At 46.5% G+C, this 25,716-nt stretch overlaps 1 protein-coding gene and 1 long non-coding RNA gene across 3 annotated transcripts in view; both read right to left on the reverse strand.

The window, feature by feature from the left end:
* CCKAR (cholecystokinin A receptor) overlaps positions 1-21,022 on the reverse strand; it is a 39,188-nt gene extending 18,166 nt beyond the window's left edge. For both annotated transcript variants that reach the window (XM_081207843.1, XM_081207844.1), the window contains exons 1-2: positions 20,671-21,022; positions 17,293-17,538 (exon numbers count right to left, since the gene is read on the reverse strand). In XM_081207843.1, coding sequence (XP_081063969.1) covers positions 17,293-17,538; positions 20,671-20,779 — 355 coding nt within the window. In that variant the 5' untranslated portion in view covers positions 20,780-21,022. The remainder of the gene's footprint in view (positions 1-17,292; positions 17,539-20,670) is intronic.
* LOC308594685 overlaps positions 1-25,716 on the reverse strand; it is a 201,794-nt gene that overhangs the window by 94,303 nt on the left and 81,775 nt on the right. The gene's annotated exons all lie outside the window — the stretch shown is intronic.

A 25,716-nucleotide genomic window follows, 5' to 3' on the forward strand; every position in this document is an offset into this window, starting at 1 on the left:
AGGCAGTGGAAGACAGAAGTGCCTGGCATGCTCTGGTCCATGGGGTCACAAAGAGTCGGACACGACTAAACGACTAAGCAACAACAACAAATCCTGAAGTAATCAGGGTTGGCATGGTATTGGGTCAGGAGCCATAAACACATAAGACTTCTGATCTGAGGCCTGATACAGCAACCTGGCATGCCTGTCGCAGAATCCCAGTGTATAAAAACTTTGTGTGGCGAACACTGAGATTGGCATCCTTCCAGTAACCTGAGGTGAGAGGTGTCCATCTTAGCACATCCTGAGCTGGGGTGCCTCCTCAGCACCCCTTAGGAGGGTCCCCCTTATTTTTATTTTTTTCAAAAAATTATTTTATAACACAAATAAAAAACACAGACAGAAAAGACAAACAATACGAGCAAATTCTTGTCATATTCTAAGTTTTCTAAACATTGTTAAGTGGGCTTCCCCAAGTCCCACCTATCTGATTTTCATTTTACTTCATGTTTAGCAGTTTACATATATCATAATTTCTAACCATCTTTTTTAAAAAATCATACTAAAATAACTGCACATTTTATCACTTACAAATAATACTATTTTAAAATACCCTATCTTCTAACCCTACAGTCTATATCTACTTCCAAAGCTATTCTAAGGTTTAAATATTAACATATTTTTTCCAATATTCCTTAAACTTCTTCCAGTCTTCTTCCACCGTCTCTTCTCTCTGGTCTCGGAGTCTCTCGGTCAGTTTGGCAAGTTCCATATAGCCCATCATCTTCATCTGCCATTCTTCGATAGTTGGTAAATCTTGTTTCTTCCAATTCTTCGCTAACAATGTTCTCGCAGCTGTTGTGGCATACAGAAAAAAAGTAACATCCTTTTTGGGGATTTCACCCCTCACTATACCAAGTAAAAAGGCTTCTGTTTTTTTAGTAGGTCCCCCTTATTTTTAAATCCTACGGGTTTCAGCGAAGAGTCCTTCCCAGTTTTACCTGAATATGGTAGGTACTGTTTGCCTCAGACCCTTTACATGCAGTGCTCAGGATGTGGGTGGCCCTGTGGTCTAAACCACTGAACCTCTTGGGCTTGCCGATCGGAAGGTCAGCAGTTTGAATCCCCTCAACGGAGTGAGCTCCTGTCACTCTGTCCCAGCTTCTGCCAATTTGAAAGCACACCAGTGCAAGTAGATAAATAGGTACCACTGTGGCGGGAAGGTAAATGGCATTTCCGTGCGCTCTGGTTTCCGTCATGGTGTCCTGTTGTGCCAGAAGCGGTTTAGTCATGCTGACCACATGACCCAGAAAGCTGTCTGTGGACAAACGCCGGCTCCCTCAGCCTGAAAATGAGATGAGTGCCGCAACCCCATAGTCGCCTTTGACTGGACATCACTGCCCAGGCATCCTTTACCTTTTTTACAATTGCAGTGCTCTACCACTGAGCTATGCCCCTTCCCGAACAATATAATATTCATTTTATCAAAGCCACCAATGCAGGATTGGGGAGCAGGATTGGGGAACCGGATCAAGCAAGAGAAGCAGATCCAGAAGTAATAATAATAATAATAATAAATTTTATTTATATCCCGCCCTCCCCAGCCGAAGCCGGGCTCAGGGCGGCTAACAACAATCAAATAAACAAACAAACAGTCAAATAGTCACACAATCTAAAAATATTTCATTATAAAAATTAATTAAATCAAATTGATGGCAACCAATTAAGCAAAATTCTGTGCAGGTTGCCAGAGGAGGGAGTCAGGCTGCGCCCTGACCAAAGGCCTGGCGGAACAACTCTGTCTTGCAGGCCCTGCGGAAAGATGTCAGGTCCCGTAGGGCCCTAGTCTCTTGTGACAGAGTGTTCCACCAGATTGGAGCCGCAGCCGAGAAGGCCCTGGCTCTAGCCAACCCTTCATGGGCCATCTTGACTCATGGATGGTTAGACCAGATTCAGTTCTATTTACCTGAAAAGTTATAGGATGGTTATAGATCTGCCTCAAAAGGAGGAGGGCAGAACTCTACTGCATCCACGACCCCCTTCAAGTACTGTGTGACACGACATACTTCAATGTATAATATAAGCTGAATTAAAGAAATAAACATATAGAGAAACTGTGGGTCTAGCCAATGCAGACAGCTGGACCGTTATTTATCTGCAGCCCAATTGGGAGAAATATATTATGGGCAGACTGGCAAAATTTGCAGTGGCTGCTCAGAAACCGAGAACCAATGTTTGTTGAAACCAATGTAGCAAATAGCAAAGATGCCCATCTGTATAGCATTTGCCATTTAGACCTTTTTAATATTACATTTGGAACTAGTAACTCGTTCCTGTAGTTTTATGAGTATCTAATTAATTAAGGAAGGATAATTTCTTGTTCCTGATTCTCGGAACGGATAACCCTTTGACACTCTGCACATTAACACTCAGGAAATGGCCTTCAACATGAAACAAAGTTTTCCATTTCATTTATAGGAAAGGAGTCAATATAGTTCTGACAGCTGGCCTGATTTAAAACCGTAACTCTTGACGCGTGGCTGTATAATTCAGCTACAATCTGTATCTAACAGAGCAGAAAATTAGATTATCGGTCAAAGATGCAACCTTGCACTCTTCCCTGTTGCTCCAGGTCTGCAGTGAGGAAGGTCACTTATGCTGAACTCAGTGCATTTCTTCAGAAGTCCCAGTGGTTTGCAAAATAGTGTTGGGGGAAACACTCTGCCAGGGAGCATCTATGGGCCCTCTTCTTGCATTACTCCTGCGAAACAGGTCCATGCATTGCATAGACACCTCCCTCCTCCTCCTCCTCCTCCTCCTCCTCCTCCTCCTCCTCCTCCTCCTCCTCCTCCTTCTTCTTCTTCTTCTTCTTCTTCTTCTTCTTCTTCTTCTGTGATCCCTCATAGCCGAGTAAGATTTGTCTTCCATGACACGGTCTTAACAGTGAATCTGTAAGTGACTGTGGAGGCCAATTTTGGATCCACACATCCTTCCACAGTGCGGACATAGGTTTACAGGCAGGAGTTGATCATGGTGAGGGTTTGCCAAGCGTGCCTTCCCCTTAGCACATTTGTCCCTTTCATCCTGAGTTTGAGCGTCTTCAAAGTCCATGGCGCCTTTGGTAAAGGCTGTTCTCCAGTTGGAGCACTAACAGGCCAGTGTTTCCTAGTTGTTGGTGTTTATACTACATTTTTAAAAGATTTGCCTTGGGAGAGTCTTTAAACCTCTTCTGTTGACCACCAGCATTGCACTTTCCATTTTTAAGTTTGGAATAGAGTAGTTGCTTTGGAAAACGATCATCAGGCATCCGCACCACGTGACCAGTCCAACGATGTTGATGTTGAAGAATCACTGCTTTGACACTGGTGATCTTTGCTTCTTCCAGTACACTGGCATTAGTTTGCCTGTCTTCCCAAGTGATGTGTCAAATTTATTGGAGACACTGTTGATGGAATCTTTCGAGGCGTTGGAGATGGCGTTTATAAGTGGTCCATGTTTCACAAGCATATAGTAAGTTTGGTAGTACAATAGCTTTGTAAACATGCATTTTGGTTTCCCTGTGAATGTCCCGGTCCTCAAATGCTCTGCATTTCAATCAGGAGAAAGCTGCACTTGCAGAGCTCAGGCGATGCTGGATTTTTACCTGCATAGATAGGCACCACCAGGAAAGTGATGTGATGTTGCGGACAGAGCCAGCAGTGCAATCCTGCTGCCTTTTCAACGCATGCCCTCACCCTGTTCACACAAAGGGGGCTAGGGTTAGCCATGGAATCGCTGCATAGAATAATATAATGGTAGAGATGGAAAAGATCCCAGTGATCACCTAGTCCAGGCATGGCCAAACTCGGTGGTCCAGCTGTTTTGGGACTACAATTCCCATCATCCCTGACCACTGGTCCTGTTAGCTAGGGATGATGGGAGTTGTAGTCCCAAAACAGCTGGACCGCCGAGTTTGGCCATGCCTGATCTAGTCCAAGGCCCTGCAATGCTCAATGGAAAATAAGTCCGCTCACCTTTTATCTGGTGGGTGGAATTGCGGCCAGTCAGCTAAGCCTCAACAGCTTTCCAGCGTGGGGGTGGAGGTACGCTGCCTCCTCCCCTCACATCACGACCGGCCTTTCATCTGTGCTGGGGGCAGTCCCAGCCAATCTGCTGCCAGGGTGAGTGTGGCCGCAGGCAATTTAATCGCGGCACGGCTGGCTGGCCCCCTCTTCTTACCTCTTCGTCGTATCCCCCAACCCACCCAGCCTCTTTTCATGCTTTGCTCTGATATGACCTTAGTATGGACAATTGTCAGCTGCCATATTGTTGGGGCTGGGTAGGAATTTCTCCACTTGGCAAACTAGCACTGGCCATTTGGTTTCTGCCTACTTAGTAGCAATCGTCACAACTTTTGTGAGGTTTGGCATTGGGTAAGCCTTTGTTTGGTTGGAGGGGAGGTTGTTGCTTTCGCCTTCCCCTCCTCAGTAAGGGTATCCTGTTAAAGGGGTTCAGGGGTGTGGAATCTATCCGAAGTCCAGACATGGGCTAGGGCCATGTCACAACCCTTATGGGGACCCATTGGGTGCCACTATCCAATGTAAGTCATAGGGCATCCTCTATTGGTGGTTTACCCTTCCATGGACTCCCTGCAGATAGACAGGAGTCAAGATATAGCCTGGCTTCACCCCAATGCCTAAGCCAAACCGCTCACATCTGTAACCAATAAAGTTGTGGCCTATTTGAACCCACAAACCAAAATATTCTGTGTCTGTGTTTGTTTGTTTTTTGTTGTTCTCCTGGGAACTTTGTGGCTCGGGTGCCTTGGCACGCAACTTAGGGGGCTCCCACAGCCAGGTGGGTCTCAATGTCCAGTGGACGCTCAAGTTGCGAACGTGATCCATGCAGGATGCACGTTCGCAACCTGCAGCGTTGCATCTGCACATACATGGGTTGCGATCCGGCACTTCTGCTCATGCGCAAACTGTGATTCAGCGCTTCTGCACATGCGCAACCACCGAAACCTGGAAGTAACCCGTTCTGGTACTTCTGGGTTTCAGCAGGTCCGTAACCTGAAAAAACACAACCTGAAGCGTCTGTAACCCGAGGTATGACTGTACAATGGTACCTCGGGTTCAGTACTTAATTCGTTCCGGAGGTCTGTACTTAACCTGAAACTGTTCTTAACCTGAGGTACCACTTTAGCTAATGGGGCCTCCCGCTGCCGCCGCCACACGATTTCTGTTCTCATCCTGAGGTAAAGTTCTTAACCCGAGGTACTATTTCTGGGTTAGCGGAGTCTGTAACCTGAAGCGTATGTAACCAGAGGTACCACTGTATCTCCACATAACTGAGAGGGCGCCCGGGAAGACACCCAATAGCCTCCTATGGTTATGCATTTTAAGTAATAGTGGCAACCGGACTTTTAAGGGAGATGGTCTACTGTTATTGATTTTCCTCTCCTGGTAAGCTTCCAAGAACACAAGCTGGAAACCACTACCACTGCTTTGATTTGAAGAATGACTGCTCCCCACAGTACAGCCTGGATACGCCCCCCCCCCAGGCTGGACACCTGGAGGTATCTGCCTACCTTTGCCAGTTACCCAATCCCAGCTGGGGGGGCGTTGCCAGGAGAGAGCTGGCCAGGTAAGGGGAGAGATCAACCAGCCCACACAACAGTGGGCGGAAGTTACCTGGGAGTTCCAGTCAGCTCCAGAGCTTCTCCCACCCTGCCCTCTCTCAGTTAAGCCTTCTTTTGCAGGTTAACCTCTTCTCCATAGGTACGCGGGCGCTGCTACGTTATGGTCGCTGTTGAAGAGCCGGAAAGGAATTTTCCTGCATTGGCAGGGTTTACCTTCCCCGTAGCAAAACGTCACAACTTTTGTGGTTTCAGGCCTTGGGCGGAATCCTTTAGTCTATCTTCCCTAAATTGGGAGGAGGGATGAAGCAGTGACCCACCCACCCCCGTGGCGGCGACCCCAGGGTTCCCCGTTAAAGGGGTTGTTTTGAGGGGAGGCATTGGCCATACGCCAATTGCTCTCCCCTGTGATGGTGGCAATATAGGGGGCGGGCTCTCTGCTTGAACAGACGTTCTCCAGAGCCAGCCCAATCCCCACATATTCTGGATAACCCTGATGTTCCCCAGATCCCCGGCCGGGGTCTGGGAGGGATAAACGTCCAGTGCCTAAGCCAAGGTCTCCCTACATCCCTACCCCGCCTGTGAGGGTTTGATTAGCTGCTTGTGCGTGAAAACGTGCTCCCTCAGAGTTTGTGCGCCCCCACAAACCTCCGTGTGTGACGGAGCTCCTCAGACATGTCTGCTCTAGTCACTAGTAGAGTCCGACAGTGGCTGTCTGCGGAAGCGTTTCCAGCAAAGAAGTTCCTTAACGGAAACGCGTCTCCTGGACTCACGGCGTGACAGTTTCCTGCGAGGTATGGGTCTCCCTATGGGAGACTCCGATACCTCCCCACTGTTCTCGCTGGAAGCCTCCCTGAGCCCTCCCTCCTGCTCGCATTCCCTCAGAGACCCACTTCTCCCCCTGCTGGTCCCTGCTTCAGCAGTTGAGTCTCTTTCATCCTGCCTGAGTCCCTCCACCACCTGATGCTCTGATGGCAGTTCCCTGACATCCACCTCCCCTCCAGGGCCCCCCTCACCCCCTCCCAATTCCTCCCCCCTGGGAGGTGAAGGGCTAAAACCCCGAAACGAATCTTCCTCATCTTCTGACGTCTCGAACAATTCTCTCCATCGATCGTCGTCCTGGCCAGCTGAATCCTCCTCCTCTTCAGAATCTGGGAACCCCTCCAACTCCTCTTCCTCGTCGGTGGTGGCAAAGTATTCCCTTCGGAACCTCGCTACAGGCTGAGGTTTACGTGGGAACCTCTGATGAAAAGTCTCTATTAAAACCTCGTCATTGACATCCTCTGCCCTAACCCAGGTGTTTTCCGACTCCGGTTCCCCTTCCCACATTACCAAATACTCTACTTGATCTCCCTTCCACCTGGAATCGAGGATCTCCGCTACATGGTAGCTGTGTTCCTTCTCCTCCATTGCTGGTCCCCTAGTGACCCTCCCCTCACTGTCTCCTCTATACGGTGACAGCAACGACCTGTGAAAAACTGGGTGCAGCTTCATGTGGTTCGGTAACCGGAGCCTGAAAGCCACTGGATTGACCTGCTGTATGACTTCAAACGGACCCAGCCTTTTGGGTCTTAATTTCTTACAACCTCCTTTGAATGGCAACCCTTGGGTTGACAGCCACACCTGGTCCCCCACCCTGATGCTTTCACCTTCCCTTCTGTTTTTGTCTGCTTGCCTCTTATATTCCTCCTTAGCCCTGTTTAAGTTGAGTTGGAGCTGGCGATGGATCGCTTCCATTTCTTCCACGAACTGTTCTGCAGCTGGAACGCTCCAGTTCTCCCCCTCCCCCCCTGGGAAGGCTCTGGGATGGCACCCGTGATTAGCCAAAAAGGGGCTCATCCCCGTGGACACGTTCTCTGCATTGTTGTAGGCAAATTCTGCCAACGCCAGCTTCTCCACCCAATCATTCTCTCTGTCATTAACATAACACCTCAAATATTGTTGGAGAACCCCATTTGCTCTTTCCGCCTGCCCGTTGGTTTCAGGATGACGGGCCGTCGAGAAATTAACCTCTACATGCAGTAAGCTCATGAGCTTCCTCCAGAACCTGGAAGTAAATTGTTTCCCTCGGTCTGAAACCACCCTCAAGGGGGCGCCATGCAACCTAAACACATTCTCTACAAACAATTTGGCGGTTTCTTCTGCTGTAACCGCATGTGAGCAGGCTATGAAGTGGGCCATTTTAGTTAACAGGTCTACTACAACCATGATGGCTGTTTTCCCTCTAGACCTTGGCAGATCAGTCATGAAATCTATTGCCACTGCTTCCCACGGTCTCTCAGGTGTGGGCAGTGGTTCTAATAAACCAGCCGGCGCCTGCCTCTCCCCCTTGGCTCTTTGGCATTGTTCACACCCTCTCACATACTCCCGCACATCTTCCCTGACCTTGGGCCACCAAAATTCCCTGGTAACCAGCCACATGGTTTTGTGTTGCCCAAAGTGCCCTGCTGTGGGGCTATCGTGCAGCTGCTTGAGTACTTTCTCCCTCAATTCCCCTTCAGGTATATATAACGCTCCCTTATAATACAATGCCCCATTTCTCTCCTCAAAACCACCGGGTTTGTCTTCCTCCCCTCTGAGATCCCTGAGTTTCCCCTGGGCGTATGCATCCTGCACCGTACCCTCTACCAATTCCCTTTGCCCCACCAAAGTCGCCCCACACACCCAGCGGTCCTCTGGAATGATATGGGTTTCTTCGGGTGCTCCCTCCCCCTCCAAATATTCAGGTTTGCGTGAGAGAGCGTCCGCCCTAACATTCTCTGGGCCTGGCACATAACAAATCTCAAAGTTAAATTTGGAGAACTCTTGGGCCCATCTCAACTGCCTTTGGTTGAGCACTCGCGCCGTTCTCCAGTACTCTAGATTTTTATGGTCCGTGCACACTTGCACTTTATGTTGTGCACCAACTAGCAGATGCCTCCATCTCCGGAACGCCTCATGAATAGCAAGCAGTTCTCGGTCGTACACCGTGTAGTTCCTCTCGGATTTGTTCAGCTTCCGCGAGAAGAAGGCACACGGACGCCACTCCGACTCCTCCTTCCCCGGCTGCAGAAGAAGCACCGCCCCTATGGCTCTGTCAGATGCGTCTGTTTCAACCCTTAGCTTCTTTCGTAAATCCACATGCAGAAGTTGTTCTTCAGAGGCGAAGGCCCTTTTCAGTTCCTCAAACGCTCGCTCCGCCTCCGCCGTCCATACAAACTTCTTCTTACTGCTGAGACAGTCAGTGATGGGCGCCGTCAGATGGGCGAAGTTGCGGATGAACTTACGATAAAAGTTTCCAAACCCTAGGAACCTCTGCACATCCTTCTTGGTTTTGGGTGTTTTCCATTCCAGCACTGCCTGTACCTTGCCGGGATCCATGGCCAATCCCTTGTCTGACAGGCGGTACCCCAGGAATTCCACCTCCTTGGTATGGAACCGACACTTCTCCAGTTTGACCCACAGCCTGTTGGCTTGCAGTCTGCTCAACACTTCTCTGACGTCTCTCACATGTTGCTCCTCATTCTCAGAATACACCAACACATCATCTAGAAAGGCAACGCAATTCTTGTAGAGCAAAGGGCCCAGCACGTGGTTCATAAAAGATTGAAAACACGCGGAGCCTGCTTGTAATCCAAATGGCATAACGAGGTATTCAAACGCCCCCAAAGGGGTAAACATGGTGGTTTTCCATTCATCCCCTTTCCTTATGCGTATCAGGTTGTACGCCCCCCTTAGATCCAGCTTTGTGAAAATCTTTCCCTTCCTCACCATGGTCAAAATATCATCAATTCTGGGCATAGGGAACGCCACCGGTTCAGTCACTGCATTCAGCCGCCTAAAATCACATACAAGTCTCGGCTTGTCCGCATTTTTTTTGTCCACAAAGAACACTGGGCTCCCCCCTGCTGCTTTGGACTCTCTGATGAAGCCTCTCTTCAGGTTCTTGTCAATGAACCCTCGCAACTCCTGCATTTCCCTGTCTGACATGGCATACAACTTGCCCACGGGAAGCTGTGCTCCAGGGAGTAAATTGATCTGACAATCAAAGGGTCTATGAGGTGGTAGTTGGTCAGCTTCCTTCTCGCTGAACACGTCGCTGAGATCTGCATACTGTGGTGGTACCTTCACCTTCCCCATTACTTCAGTCCCTGCTAGGGTGGCTTGGGCCCCTACTGAACCCTTCTCCCCTTTGCAGTGTTCTAGGCAATGTGCTGAACCAAAGGACACCACTCTTTGATGCCAGCCAACCAGCGGATCATGTAGAGCTAGCCAGCTCATTCCCAAAATAATGGGAGCGCCTCCCAGGGTGGCCACATTAAACGCTATCAGTTCTGTGTGCCTTGCCACCCTCATTATCATTGGGACAGTCTGCAAGCGGACTCCTCCTCCCAACAACTCCCTGCCATCAATCGTGGTCACCTGCAGGGGGTTGCTTAAAGGGATGGTCTGTATCTGGTGTTCAGCAGCAAACTCCTTGCTCATAAAATTGCAGGAGCTGCCTGAGTCCAATAGCGCCTTTATTTTTAGGGGGTGCCCATTCTGCAGCTCTAGCGACACTTCAATCACTAGAGCAGGTCGAGGAGCTTCTGGCACGGGCACTTTCACTGCTCTTTGGCCTGGCTGCAGTGCCCCAATTGTGGCAACCAGGCGTTGGCTTTTACCTGCTCCGCTCCCCCTTCTTCTCCCCCCTCAACAGCTCCCACCATCCCTTGCCATTCCTTCCTCTGGGGGCAGACTCTGGCAAAGTGGCCTGGCTGTTGGCAGAGATAGCATTTCCGGGGGCCCTTTCCCTCCTTCTTAGCTCCCTCGCTGGTTTTTGAAAATGCGCGCGCGCGCGCTGTTCCGATTTCCATCGGCTCTGCCGGCGGGAAAGCTGGCTCAGGAATGTCTGGAATGCGGAACTCCTTCCAACGTTCCCCTCTCCCTTCCCGCCTCTCCAAGGCTCTTGCCTCCTGCCGCGCTCCTATGGTCAGCGCAGATTTGGTCAGCTGATCCATAGACTCCGCCCTGGGGCTCCGTGCCAGCTCGTCTTTCACCCCCGAAGAAAGACCTTCTTCAAATAGCATTTGAACGGGTGCCGCCGATAAATCCCAACTCAGTCTGTGAATCAGCATGGTAAACTCAGTCCAATATTCACGGACAGATCGACTCCCCTGCTTACAAGCCATTAGCTGTCTGCGCACCACCCCTTCCTCAATATCGCTGGAAAACATGATATCCATTGCACGAAAGAACTTCATTGTGTCCTTTAGTATGTCATTGTGCGTTGCCATTAGGGGTCGAACCCAGTCTCTAGCCCCTTTCTCAAGATGCCCAATTACAAAAGCAACTCGCGATTCCTCATCAGGGAATTCATCGAACTGCACATTAAGGGCATATTGCATCTCTGTCCTAAAAGCATGGTAGTCCTTGGGGTCCCCCCCAAATTTCTGCACCAATCCTGGTACCTTTCTGGGGAATTGAGTGGCTCTCCCCTTCTTGTCTGCATCCTGAGCCCTTCTCTCCTCCAGCCTCGCCGTCTGCAGGGCCAGTTGAACCTCCAACGCTCGGTATCTATCTTCCAAGCTTGGACCAGCTCCAGCCCCTGCTCCTCCGGTTCCGGTTGGTTCGCTCATGATGCCTTCTCTTGCACAGGCAGCGTACAAAGACTGTCGGACTGCTGTGAGGGTTTGATTAGCTGCTTGTGCGTGAAAACGTGCTCCCTCAGAGTTTGTGCGCCCCCACAAACCTCCGTGTGTGACGGAGCTCCTCAGACATGTCTGCTCTAGTCACTAGTAGAGTCCGACAGTGGCTGTCTGCGGAAGCGTTTCCAGCAAAGAAGTTCCTTAACGGAAACGCGTCTCCTGGACTCACGGCGTGACAGTTTCCTGCGAGGTATGGGTCTCCCTATGGGAGACTCCGATACCTCCCCACTGTTCTCGCTGGAAGCCTCCCTGAGCCCTCCCTCCTGCTCGCATTCCCTCAGAGACCCACTTCTCCCCCTGCTGGTCCCTGCTTCAGCAGTTGAGTCTCTTTCATCCTGCCTGAGTCCCTCCACCACCTGATGCTCTGATGGCAGTTCCCTGACACCGCCCATCTGGCTGGGCTTCCCCAGCCACTCTGGGCAGCTTCCAAAAAAATATTAAAATACTGTAATACATCAAACATTAAAAGCTTCCCTAAACAGGGCTGCCTTCAGATGTCTTCTAAAAGTCTGGTAGTTGTTCTCTTTGACATCTGGTGGGAGGGCGTTCCACGGGGAGGGCGCCACTACCGAGAAGGCCCTCTGCCTGGTTCCCTGTAACTTGGCTTCTCGCAGTGAGGGAACTGCCAGAAGGCCCTCGGTGCTGGACCTCAGTGTCCGGGTAGAACGATGGGGGTGGAGACGCTCCTTTAGACATACTGGACTGAGGCCATTTAGGGCTTTAAAGGTCAGCACCAACACTTTGAATTGTGCCCAGAAACGTACTGGGAGCCAATGCAGATCTCTCAGAACCGGTGTTATGTGGTCCTGGCGGCCGCTCCTAGTCACCAGTCTAGCTGCCGCGTTCTGGATTAGTTGTAGTTTCCGGGTCACCTTCAAAGGTAGCTCCAGGTAGAGCTCATTGCAGTAGTCCAAGCAGGAGATAACCAGAGCATGCACCACTCTGGCGAGACAGTCTGTGGGCAGGTAGGGTCTCAGCCTGCGTATCAGATGGAGCTGGTAAACAGCTGCCCTGGACACAGAATTGACCTGTGCCTCCATGGACAGCTGGGAGTCCAAAATGACTTCCAGGCTGCGCACCTGATCCTTCAGGGGCACAGTTACCCCATTCAGGACCAGGGACTCCTCCACACCTGTGGCCAAATTTTAATCCCATAACACATTGTCTTGAGCCATTATTCCACGCGGTTGTTGCCCAGGGTTGGGGGGTCTCCGCCTGTCAGCGCAAAAACATTTCCCACTTATTCCACAACACTGATAAACGAGCAAAAGCATGGCTCTTGATTTTAACGTTGCAGTACCTGTGATTTTTTTAAAAAATCGCAATTTCACTAATGTAAAGGTTTGGGTGCCAAATGTAAAGCTTATCTGAGAAAAGGCATCCTATATCTTAAGACATAAAATGTATCTATAATAAGCGAAGTGTTGAAGTCAAAAATATACTGTGTGTGACTATAGCTTTTAGCAAGTGTAAGGTATCTCTTACATAATAAATCCGCAGAGGGCTATATATTGATACTATTGTAAATGTCGTGGTGATGTATTCCCCTGAAATGTCTTTATGGCGGTAATTACCAAGAAAAAGGGCAAGCTTCCATGCCTCAGATTTTATATCGGCAATTAACTCTAACTTGTTGACTGCCATTTTTTTATGTTTCACTGTTTTATTGATCGTCTAATCAAAAGTGTTTCCCAGTTTCTTAAAAATGAACTTTGTCTCTTATTTTTATTATAGGTTTTTATTTTATGGGGGGGGTTTGCAGAGGTTTTTTGGACGTAGGCTGCCCAAGACAACAGATTCTCTTATCTGAGGAACAATTTGTTTTGACTTCACAATCCTTCACCTTCTTACTCAGAAATAAATCCAACTGAGTTCATCAGGCTTTCTCGCAGGTAAATATATATAATATTGCAGCTTGAGACAATTTTCTTTCTTATGCTAACAACTGAAAACCAAAACAATTAGCAATTCTACTAGAGAAAGACACCCATGTCCTGTTTCTCATTACATGCTTGTGCTTATGAATAATAGTAAAAATTGAGTTAATCCTTTTTGACAGTCCTAGAAATGCCATCATCAAGCTTTGTGATCTTTACAAAATACACAGTTTTGTGTCAAATCCATATCCTGATCAGAAACACATTAATTAGAAATAGAAAGTCCTACTGATTTCAGAGTCACTTCCATTTCAAAGTTCAACTAGCCTATTCTTTCCTTAAAAACACATACGTATACACGGTAACTATTTGAGCATAGATGGGGAAGTTTTTAATGTTTGATGTTTTATTATGCTTCTGTATATGCTGAAAGCTGCCCAGAGTGGCTGGGGTATAAATAATAAAATTACAACAACAACAACAACAACAACAACAACAACAACAACAACAACAACAACAACAACAACAACAACATGACAAAGCTGGCATTTACAAGAAAGAAAGGGGTCAGCTATATCATATGAAAACAAGTATCTAAAACCTAGATAATAGGCTACAATAATATTTTCCTGCCTTTTCTCTAGGGGAAAATGACAGAAAATTAAACATTTATTTTAAGATGTCTCCACTCAACTCTGACCCCAGAGAGTGTTGCCTCCCTCAGGCAAGTTCTCATTGAAGTTTCAGTAATTCTGGTCTCAACTTTATACTGTCTAACATGATGAAATGCTTTATTTCTTTCGGAAAAGAAAAACAGTGGGCAGCATTCAACTAACTTTTACTTAGAGTAGACCTATTGAAATGAATAGACATGGCCATTCACTTCGATGAGTCTACAATTGAGTAGAAGTTAGTTGAATTGCATCCATTATTCCTACACACATAGGATATAGTTCTCTACCAAGGAAGAGGGATGACAGCACAATCCTAACCCTGTCTACTCAGAAGTAAATCCTGTTGAATTCAATGGGGCTTACTTCCGAGTAAGTGGGGTTAGGTTTATAGCCCTACTTATTCAGCTGTAATCCTTAGCATATTTAGTTAGAAGTTAAGTAGCAATATAAAAGTCGATGAAAATTATATTTTGTTCATTTAAGGCAAAACCGGAGGAGACACTAAAATGAACCACTTGTTAGGTTTGCTTGAGACTTAAGTCTGGAATGACAGAATCATAGAATTGCAGAGTTGGAGTGCACCCCAAGGGCATCTAGTCTAACCCCCTGCAAAGCAGTCTGTTGACTTTGGTTAGTAATTGAGAAAATTGCAGAATCCGTTCTACCTGGGCTGAACACAGCTTGTTGCTACTATTTCTAACTAAGCAATTTCCCAAATCTGCAAGGCTTTTCAGTCAGCCTTGATTGTTGGCAGGCAGGTATCAAAGCAAATTATATCCCTTAAGGCTCATTTGTCTCTCAAGCACCTAACGGCATGCCCACCCAGTGTTTATTTGTTACATTTGTATTGTGCCTTTCCTCTGAGTTCTGAATACCATCCCAGCCTTGGCACAACTCTGAGAGTTGGGCTAGAGCGAGAGAGAGAATAAGTGACTTGCTTTCACCCCTTGCCCTCCAGCCACTGCACCAAACTGCCTCTGCTCTAGACATTTGTGCCAGTTGTACCACAAACCAGGCACAGGGCCTTCTTGGTAGTGGCACCCGCCCTCCCATCAGATGTCAAGGGAAAAGACAACTATCTGACTTTTAGAAGGCATCTGAAGGCAGCCCTGTTTAGGGAAGTTTCTAATGTTTGATGTTTTATTGTGTTTTTAATATTCTGTTGGGACCTGCCCAGAGTGGCTGGGGTAAGGTAAAGGGACCCCTGACCATTAGGTCCAGTCGTGGCCGGCTCTGGGGTTGCGGCGCTCATCTCGCTTTATTGGCCGAGGGAGCCGGTGTACAGCTTCCGGGTCATGTGGCCAGCAGGACTAAGCCGCTTCTGGCGAACCAGAGCAGCAAACGGAAACGCCATTTACCTTCCCGCCGGAGCGGTACCTATTTATCTACTTGCACTTTGAGGTGCTTTCGAACTGCTAGGTTGGCAGGAGCAGGGACCAAGCAATAGGAGCTCACCCCATCGCGGGGATTTGAACCACCGACCTTCTGATCGGCAAGTCCTAGGCTCTGTGGTTTAACCCACAGCGCCACCCACATCCCTGGGGTATAAATAAATAAATATTATTATTATTCCCATTTCACTGCTGTGCTATGTATCCCAGGAGTGTAACAACACCCTTCCAGCACCACAGCCCAGGAGCCCCAAGCGAGACTGGTACCCGCACCCCCACCCCCAACTGTCCAGAGGATGCATGACTCAAAACCTTGGAATTGTGTCTTGGTGGGTAAGGCTAAAAACTTCTCTAGTCCAATATTCTGTCCCTGTTGTGGCTTTTTACCGACATTTTGGGTACTTAATAATTCCAGCTCTTAAAAACAAACAAACACACAAAGTACCATTGGACCAATGATGCCTTGGCCATTCTTGAACCTCTCGCTCAAAGTAGAACTGATGGGTCACAAAAGAGAAGATTTTAATTAGAACCTTTGCTGAAGAAGCAGAGGTAAATAAAAATATGGTTTTATACGATAGGCAGAGACGGGGGTCTCGTCTCCTGGGCAGCCCAGGACCTCCACGCACACTGCCCTGGCTTAGACCCCGCAGAGGTTACTTTGGTGTTGCTAACACAGCAAAAACAACACAGGAGGCAGCAGTTATGAGTTAGCGGTCTCTGCAGCCACAGCAGGCGCTGTGATTCCCCAGCAGTTTGGCTTCACCCACAGAGACTCACTCCATTATGTCTCGGGACAAGCAGATGGCAACAATAACAGTGGCCCCTGGGGAGCATGAAGGCAATGCCCCTCCCCACAACCCAATCTCTCATATGTAACAAAAAGGGTAAAGGTAAAGGACCCCTGGATGGTGAAGTTGCGGCGCTCATCTCGCTTTCAGGCCAAGGGAGCCGACGTTTGTCCACAGACAGTTTTCCAGGTCATGTGGCCAGCGTGATTAAACCACTTCTGGTACAACAGAACACTGTGACGGAAACCAGAGTGCACAGAAACGCCGTTTACCTTCCCGCTGCAGTGGTACCTATTTATCTACTTGCACTGGTGTGCTTTCGAACTGCTAGGTTGGCAGGAGCTGGGACACAGTGACAGGAGCTCACTCCATTGCGAGGATTCGAACCACCAACCTTCTGATCGGCAAGCCAAAGAGGCTCCGTGGTTTAGACCACAGTGGCAGTTGCACACACTGGGCATAGTCATGATTTTTGTTAGGGGGGCAGACCTTTTGTTGGGGGGACAAAACCTCAGTTAGCTATGTATTTTTATTTATTTTTATTTATTGGGGCGCAGCTGCCTTTGCTACATCCATGCATCAGTGGTCAAAGTGTGAAACTTTATTGAGAATAAATAGGTGGGTGAGGAGCAGGCAACAGGTCTGAAATGAACCAGAAATCCATGGCTCTAAAACTGGACTGATCCCAGCCTATGCAGCAACAATTCAAAATGTTGGTGCTGACCTTTAAAGCCCTAAACGGCCTCGGTCCAGTATATCTGAAGGAGCGTCTCCACCCCCATCGTTCCGCCCGGACACTGAGGTCCAGCACTGAGGGCCTACTGGTGGTTCCCTCACTGCAAGAAACCAAGTTACAGGGAACCAGGCAGGGGGCTTTCTCGGTGGTGGCACCTTCCCTGTGGAACGCCCTCCCACCAGATGTCAAAGAGAAAAACAACTACCAGACTTTTAGAAGACATCTGAAGGCAGCCCTGTTTAGGGAGGCTTTTAATGTTTGATGTATCACAGTATTTTAATATTTTTTTGGAAGCCGCCCAGAATGGCTGGGGAAGCCCAGCCAGATGGGTGGGGTATAAATAATAAATTATAATTATAATTATAATTATAATTATTATTATTATTATTATTATTATTATTATTATTATTATTATTATTTAACAATATAGTATTTCTAGGCTGTTGAATAGCTGTCAAGGTGGTCAACCTCCCAATGGTATGGAAGATGTGGTCTCTGAAAGCGGAGAGTTTAAAAACGACTTGGCATATGTAGTCAAAATGTGGATGTTCATCGACTCACCCATGAAGTAGCTGGTCAGTTTGCAGAAAGCAATGCCGAAAATGAAATCTTCCAGGAGGTTGGGAATGAGCGTGAAGGGCATGCAGAAGAAGCACAGCATGAGATCGCTGATGGCCAACGACAGCAGGAATATGTTGGTCACCGTTCTCATCCTCTTGTTCCGGATCAGCACGACGATCACCAGCGTGTTGCCCATGACACTGAGCAGAAATATCAGAGAATAGAGAAGAATCCGAACTGCTTGGTCTAAAGCAAAAAGCAAAAAACACACTGTCGTCATAATTGGAAGAGGCTGCGCAGCCACACTAAGTTGTACAGAATTTATTTTCTGTCTGCATTATACAGATAGTCACTCAACTGACAGATTTGCCTATCCCTCCATTGAGCTTGGAAATTAAGGCCCCTTTGTTGTTCTTGTTGTTGTTATCTGCCCTAAACATTTAAAGCAGTCTTTTTAAAAAAATTATTTATTTGGTTTTTCAACTTAAATTTTTACAATCACATATCCAATGTACAACATAAAAACAAGATTCCATGGAATCTCCTGGATTTCCATCCTCCCCTTTGTGGGTCCTGTTATTAATCAAATCCTCCCACATCTTTTATGATAATCTAAACTCTTTATCTCTTCCATTATGTCCAGAATTCAACCTTAAACTGCAAGTGATATTCCAATCCCACTAACGATTTTAACTGTTTGCAATGGTCTTTAAGATAACTTTCAAATTTCCCCCATTCCTTATTAAAATTTCTGACTCTTCTGGTCATTTTAGCCAAGTTAACGGACTATGCAGAAATGGCTAAAATGACATTTATAGCAGTCTTGTGCCACTTTGAACAGTCCGGGCTTCCCCCAAAGAACCCTGGGAAATGTAGTTCTCTGAGGGGAGCAGGGGGGTCTCCTAACTACCCTCAGCAGTTCCCACGATTCTTTAGGGGAAGCCCTGGAATGATGTTGCTTTCAATGCACAGAGCAGATGGGACTGTAAGATGGACTGGGATTCCGTACCCTTCCTAGTTGCAGGAAAGAGGTTATTTCAGCAGGCAACAGCTCTCTCATCCTTGTCACACGAAGCCTGCCAGACCTCTAGGGGTGACTTGGAGGGCTGGCATTTTTCAGACCTTGCTAAGGAACGGCTAAGGGAGCTGGGCATGTTTAGCCTGGAGAAGAGGAGGATAAGGGGTGATATGATAGCCATGTTCAAATATATAAAAGGATGTCACATAGAGGAGGGAGAAAGGTTGTTTTCTGCTGCTCCAGAGAAGCGGACACGGAGCAATGGATCCAAACTACAAGAAAGAAGATTCCACCTAAACATTAGGAAGAACTTCCTGACAGTAAGAGCTGTTCGACAGTGGAATTTGCTGCCAAGGAGTGTGGTGGAGTCTCCTACTTTGGAGGTCTTAAAGCAGAGGCTTGATAACCATATGTCAGGAGTGCTCTGATGGTATTTCTTGCTTGGCAGGGGGTTGGACTCGATGGCCCTTGTGGTCTATTCCAACTCTATGATTCTATGATTCTATGATTCTTTCTGCTGCCATCTCAGCACACTTCCCAAATGCCTTCTTCTTAACAACGGTTGCAGGCCCAAGAGCCCTGTCCTTCTTTGCAGCTGTTCACCCAGATATGCAAAGGGGTGTGTGTGTTGTGTGTAGTAGGCGTTTGCAAGGGACAAGTGTCAGGCAGGAGGGAGGATAAGGTGCAAGGGGTCTATGCCTCCCTTCTTGTTGTTGTTTAGTCGTTTAGTTGTGTCCGACTCTTCGTGACCCCATGGACCAGAGCACGCCAGGCACTCCTGTCTTCCACTGCCTCCCCCAGTTTGGTCAAACTCATGTTCGTAGCTTCAAGAACACTGTCCAACCATCTCATCCTCTGTCGTCCCCTTCTCCTTGTGCCCTCCATCTTTCCCAACATCAGGGTCTTTTCCAGGGAGTCTTCTTTTCTCATGAGGTGGCCAAAGTATTGGAGCCTCAGCTTCAGGATCTGTCCTTCCAGTGAGCACTCAGGGCTGATTTCTTCAGAATGGATAGGTTTGATCTTCTTGCAGTCCATGGGACTCTCAAGAGTCTCCTCCAGCACCATAATTCAAAAGCATCAATTCTTCGGTGATCAGCTTTCTTTATGGTCCAGCTCTCACTTCCATACATCACTACTGGGAAAACCGTGGCTTTTACTATACGGACCTGCCTCCCTAGCAAGCCCTAATCTCTGGTTGCTCTCCTCCCAGCTGGAGTCCTGAGACCGTGTTTGCCTGTCAACGCAGCGAGAGCAGGGCAGGTACATATAGGAAAGTTACAGGGTGAAAGCAACTGTGTGGAGACAGTTGCTGCCTGTTGCTTCTCCCCTGCAAATACTTCCCCTGCTGCCGATTTGCACATCAGAGACGGAGATGGGGCTGGGATTCTGTATCAGCTGCCGAAGGACATGTAGTTCTGCCCTAAAATGTGAAGGAAGCTATAAATAAAAATGTGAGGCATATGTGCTATATTGACTGCTGTGAAAAGGGTGGCAACCAGCCCTTCTAGATAGGCTGGTGTAAACCAGAGATCTGGTTGTGTTTGATCTCATTCCTTCTGCTGCGCTCTCAAGCTTAGCTCTAAGCAGCTCAGTTCTGGTCTATCCGGAACACATCTCATGCCTTTTCTCAAAGGTGTAGCACATTCAGCATCTGGTACTTCTTACAATATAACCCTTCTAAATTATGCAGCTTGCAAATCCCTATTTCTATCCACTTAGGAATATATCAGACAACAGGTAGTGTAATATATGACTGTGTTTTGACACCTTTGGTATAAAACACACACACACACACACACACACACACACACACACACACACACTAAGTCCTTCTATATGTAGTTCATAATAACTGCAGTGGTGTGTGTGTGTGTTTTATTTAAAAAAACTTTTAAAATTGCACCAGTGTTTCAGCTTACTCTTTGCATTATTTTCTGCCCTGTGTTGCAATTGTTCAATTTTCCAGCAAACATATATGTTGCTTTGTAGGCGGAGTTACCAAGTAAAACCATTTATTTTGACTTTCCACTCTCATTTAAAAAAAAAAATCCCTGGCCATTATTAGCAGCTTTTAGAGGTTCTGGGCGATGTATTTGATACTGACGCTTTATTCTCATTTCGTGGACATGGTTTTAATTGTTGTATTTTGCTGTTGTCTTGCTGCCTAGTGAGCCACCTTGGTATTCATTTGGAAGAGAAATGTGGTATATAAATGACTAATTATTATCAGCAAATGTTTTCACAGAGCTTTGCTTTAAAACCCTTTATCAACTGCTTACCCTAAACTAGTTGCAGGTGAAGCTGATGTTGTTAAAAATGCATATGTATTGCTACAGATATATAAATAAACTGTACCCTACCTTTAGGCTGAGAGTGATTCGGGCAGAAAATGGTGTAATTTTCCAAGCCAAGCTCGCACAGGAAAGCAGGAATATTGCTGTCAAGTAGGCTGTCATTACTTGGATCCATCCTTCACTCTTCAGAGTTTAGTTTCTAAGGCAGCAAGCATAGTTTGGGGACTATCAGTCCATTATTTCAGGCCTAAAAAAAACCTGCAGCGGCAGGCTTTGACAAGAGTCGCTGTCCAGAGTTATTCTTCTTCAGCCACCCATCGGGAGTGCTTAGTCTGTGCAATTCAAAAAAGATTGGGGACGCTTGCTTCGAGGACGGCGTGAGGCAGCTTAAATGCCGCAGAGAGAAATGCAGGCATGCACACAAACACTCTCGATTCCTCTCTTCTGGACCCACCCCTTTCTTTTACGGACGGAGGTGGCTTTGGGATATAACCATGCCGTGGAATGATTGCAAAATTAACCCCTTGCCCAACTGCTCTCAGCCAGCAGATGCTCAAGACTTCTCCGGTCACAGTTATTTATAAACTTGAGTCAATACATGAGATTTGCGCAGCCTTATCTTACGCACCTTTGCTCAGGCATAGATCCACTCAGTTCAACGGGACCTGCTCCAAACTGTGCTCGGGAAGGCAGTCTAAGGCCACAGGTAGTTAAAAAAAGTACAGTCCCAAGTGTTGGAAATGTAAAGAGAAAGGAGATTCTTTGTGTGGATGCCTGATTATCATCTTCCAAAGCAACTACTCCATTCCGAACTTAAAAATGGAAAGCATAATGCTGGTGGTCAACAAAGGAGGTTTAAAGACTGCCTCAAGGCAAATCTAAAAAAATGTAGTATAAAGGTAAAGGGACCCCTGACCATTAGGTCTAGTCGTGTCCGACTCTGGGGTTGCGGCACTCATCTCACTTTACTGGCCGAGGAAGCCGGCGAACCAGAGCAGCGCATGGGAACACCGTTGACCTTCCTGCCGGAGCAGTGCCTATTTATCTACTTGCACTTGGACGTGCTTTCGAACTGCTAGGTTGGCAGGAGCAGGGACCTAGCAATGGGAGCTCACCCCATCGCAGGGATTCGAACCGCCAACCTTCTGATCGGCAAGTCTTAGGCTCTGTGGTTTAACCCGCAGTGCCACCCCCATAGTATAAACACTAACATGTAGTATAATGTTAAAATGTAGTATAAACACTAACAATTGGGAAACACTGGCCTGCGAGCTCTCCAACTGGAGAACAGCCTTTACCAAAGGTGTCATGGGTTGAAGACACTCGAACTCAGGACGCAAGGGAGAAAGGTGCTAGGAGGAAGGCATGCTTGGTGAATCCACACCGTGATTAAATCCCACCAATGTCCCCACTGTGGAGGGATGTGTGGATCCAGAATTGACCCCACAGTCACTTACGGACTCACTGTTAAAACCGTGTTTATGGAAGACAATCTTACTTGGCTACGAGTGATCACAAAAGAAGAAGAAGAAGAAGAAGAAGAAGAAGAAGAAGAAGAAGAAGAAGAAGAAGAAGAAGAAGGTGGTCTTGTAGTAAGGTTAAAGCTTACTGGGAAACGATATACAGTGGTGCCTCGCAAGACGAAATTAATTCGTTCCGCAAGTTTTGCCGTCTAGCGAATTTTTCGTCTTGCGAAGCACGGTTTAAACGGCTTAACAAAGTCGCAAGACGTTTTCGTCTTGCGAAGCAAGCCCATAGGGAAATTCGTCTTGCGAGGCAAATCGCGGATGAAAAAACCTTTCGTCTAGCGAGTTTTTTGTCTTGCGAGGCATTCGTCTTGCGAGGTACCACTGTATACTGAAATGAAAAGGATATTTAAAACATCCTTTGTAAAAAAAAAACCCCAAACCCCCAGAATCTTTTCTTTTGGGAATTATAGGGATAGAACTACCTAAACTATATAGAAACTTATTTATGTATGCGACTACAGTGGCAAGAATGTTACTCGCCCCAAAATAGAAAGAAGCAGAAGTCCCAGCCAAGGAAGAATGGATAACAAAAAATATAGAATATGCAGAAATGGCAAAACTTACTGCAAGAATAAGAAATCAAGATAACAAACTTTTTATAAAAGAATGGAAATGGTTTATTGAATATTTACAGATAAACTGTAAACAGATAAAAACATTGGCAGGATTATTGTAATACCCTGCAGTTTCATAAGAGTATATATTTAAAGAAGATGAATAAATGAGCAAATTAAGTTAATTTGGATATGCAGAAGATATTAAAAATAAATTTAAGGAACAGCAGAAAGAGGGGGAGGGAAGTCAAGTTTCGAAATATCAAAATGAATGTACGGTAAAATTAGTGAAATGCATAATAGTGAAACGTGTAAACTTGAAAAGTATAATTTTTTAAAAGTATAGTCCCTTATTAAATCACATATAACATCTGTATTTCTCTTAGATAGGAGGTTAGGCTACGGAGGCAGTTTAAATCCAGAATTTTAAAACACAGAGCCTAGGAACACCTAATACTCTGTTGGAATCTGGCTGAGAGTGCTAGGTACATTAAGTCTAGCGTTTTTCATCCTCAGGATTCGCTCTGATCCCATGGAGACGTAGCACCAAAGTAAATGTTATGGATCATACGCATTAACAAGCTCCCATCGTATTTTTTTCCTTTTAAACAAAAGCAAATGTGTGAAGCTTCAGTTGGAGGTAAAAGGACACGGGTGGAGGGAGAGTTGTGTGATTCTCTCCTTTCCTGTCGTTTTCGGCTCAAAATCACCACCCAGAAGCCACTTCCTCACCTGTAGGGGGAAATATATCACTTGTCTAGGGACACGGGTGGCGCTGTGGGTTAAACTACAGAGCCTAGGGCTTGCCTATCAGAAGGTCGGCGATTCGAATCCCCGCAATGGGGTGAGCTCCCGTTGCTCAGTCCCTGCTCCTGCCAACCTAGCAGTTCGAAAGCACGTCAAAGTGCAAGTAGATCAATAGGTCTACCTCCGGCGGGAAGGTAAACGCCGTTTCCGTGCGCTGCTCTGGTTCGCCAGAAGTGGCTTAGTCATGCTGGCCACATGACTCGGAAGCTGTATGCTGGCTCCCTCAGCCAATAAAGTGAGATGAGCACTGCAACCCCAGAGTCGGTCACTACTGGACCTAATGGTCAGGGGTCCCTTTACCTTTATCATTTGTCTGCTGCAGAAAGCAAATGAACATTTGAATTTGGTGAAATAGGATTAAGTGGTTCCTCCTTCTCACCTGTTGAAGTTATCCCACCTTTTTACCTGCTTTTCAGAGAGGGAGGGAGACTGTTGCTGCATTACATCCAAGTTGACTCTTAGAACTCCTCTTCAGATTAGACACAGAACTAAGGTGGTAAACTGATGTCCAGTATTGGACTGTATCACTTCAGATTACAGGTGAGGGTTGATCATATGCAGTGCTTTTTTCCTAAAAATATGTTCAGGGATACTCTCATTTTGACTCAAGACAATCACCAAATCGGGGGAAATAAATATAGTAAATGGACAAAAGTACAAAGAGTCACAAAATGTTTAGGGTATGCGTACCCCGCATACCCCCAGAAAAAAGCACTGATCATATGTTTGTATGTTGTCACATGTAGAATGTTACCTTTATGAGATACTGAACTGCACTGTATCGCATGCAGTCTTTCTGCTGGGTGTATTAATTTACCACATACGGTACATGTCAGTCCCACTATCCTATCACTTTTGGCATACGAAATAGCCACTTATCCAAACATGAGGAATTATTATCCAAACATTGTTATACCCACCACCAATTCAGATATCCAGACTGCAACACCTGTGTGTAGTACTGAGAGAGACTGGACGAATAAGAGTAGTTTTCCTTTCTCGTTTGCCTTTTGTAAGGTTTTAGTAGGTCTTCTTGCTTCTTCATTTTGTGTGTGTGTGTGTGTCATTTTGGGGGCAAAATTTCATGATCAGGAATGCATTAGAACAGGGGTCAGCAAACTTTTTCAGCAGGGGGCCGGTCCACTGTCCCTCAGACCTTGTGGTGGGCCGGAGTATATTTTGAAAAAAATATATGAATGAATTCCTATGCCCCACAAACAACCCAGAGATGCATTTTAAATAAAAGCACACATTCTACTCATGTAAAAACACCAGGCAGGCCCCACAAATAACCCAGAGATGCATTTTAAATAAAAGCACACATTCTACTCATGTAAAAACATCAGGCAGGCCCCACAAACAACCCAGAGATGCATTTTAAATAAAAGCACACATTCTACTCATGTAAAAACACGCTGATTCCTGGACCGTCTGTGAGCCAGATTTAGAAGGTGATTGGGCCGGATCCGGCCCCTGGGCCTTAGTTTGCCTATCCATGCATTAGAATCTCACTATAGGAATCTATGAAATTCGTCAAACTCATTATGCAACGGGCTCCCCTAACGAATGATTCCCTGAGAACGCATTGTGTTCAGATAGTGGGAGCTATGTGTATAAGGATTATTATTCTTTTGTAATAATAACCCAAAAACCATTCATTTAAAATCACCTGATTGTAAGGCAAGTGTTTAAGTCAGCAAGTGGCTTCTCCATCTGAGCAGAAAACTGTAAAGTCTGTACTAGATCAAAGCTGTGAATGCTTTAATCAATTTAATTGGTGGATTAAGCTTGTAAAACTTTCGTGGAGGCAAATTGCAATTAGAGTGGCTGAGACTTGAGGAAAAAACAAGATGGTTTATTTTGCTCTAAATGAAAATGCTAGACAGTGTTTGCGTCTGACAAGGAGATACAGATCTTTGTTTGTCATGTCAAATGTTAATTTTGCTTTAACAGAAAATACCAGACAGTGTTTGCTTCTAACAAGGAGATACAGGTCTTTGTTCGTGATGCAAAATGTTATCACCCATATTCTTCAGTGTCCATAAAAAGCGCTTGTATCAAAGATTTGGCAACATGCAAGGACATTTGAATTTAATTCATTCAGATGACTAATCAACTAAAAGACTTTGGGACAGCCTTAGAAATGTATTAACTGGCGCTTAGGGTGGTCACTTATGCATTGTCAAGAAAGAGGAAACATGCCTGCCAGAAAACAGGACAAA

Source organism: Podarcis bocagei (genome assembly GCF_964188305.1).
Source record: "Podarcis bocagei genome assembly, chromosome: 9".
Lineage (NCBI taxonomy): Eukaryota > Metazoa > Chordata > Lepidosauria > Squamata > Lacertidae > Podarcis > Podarcis bocagei.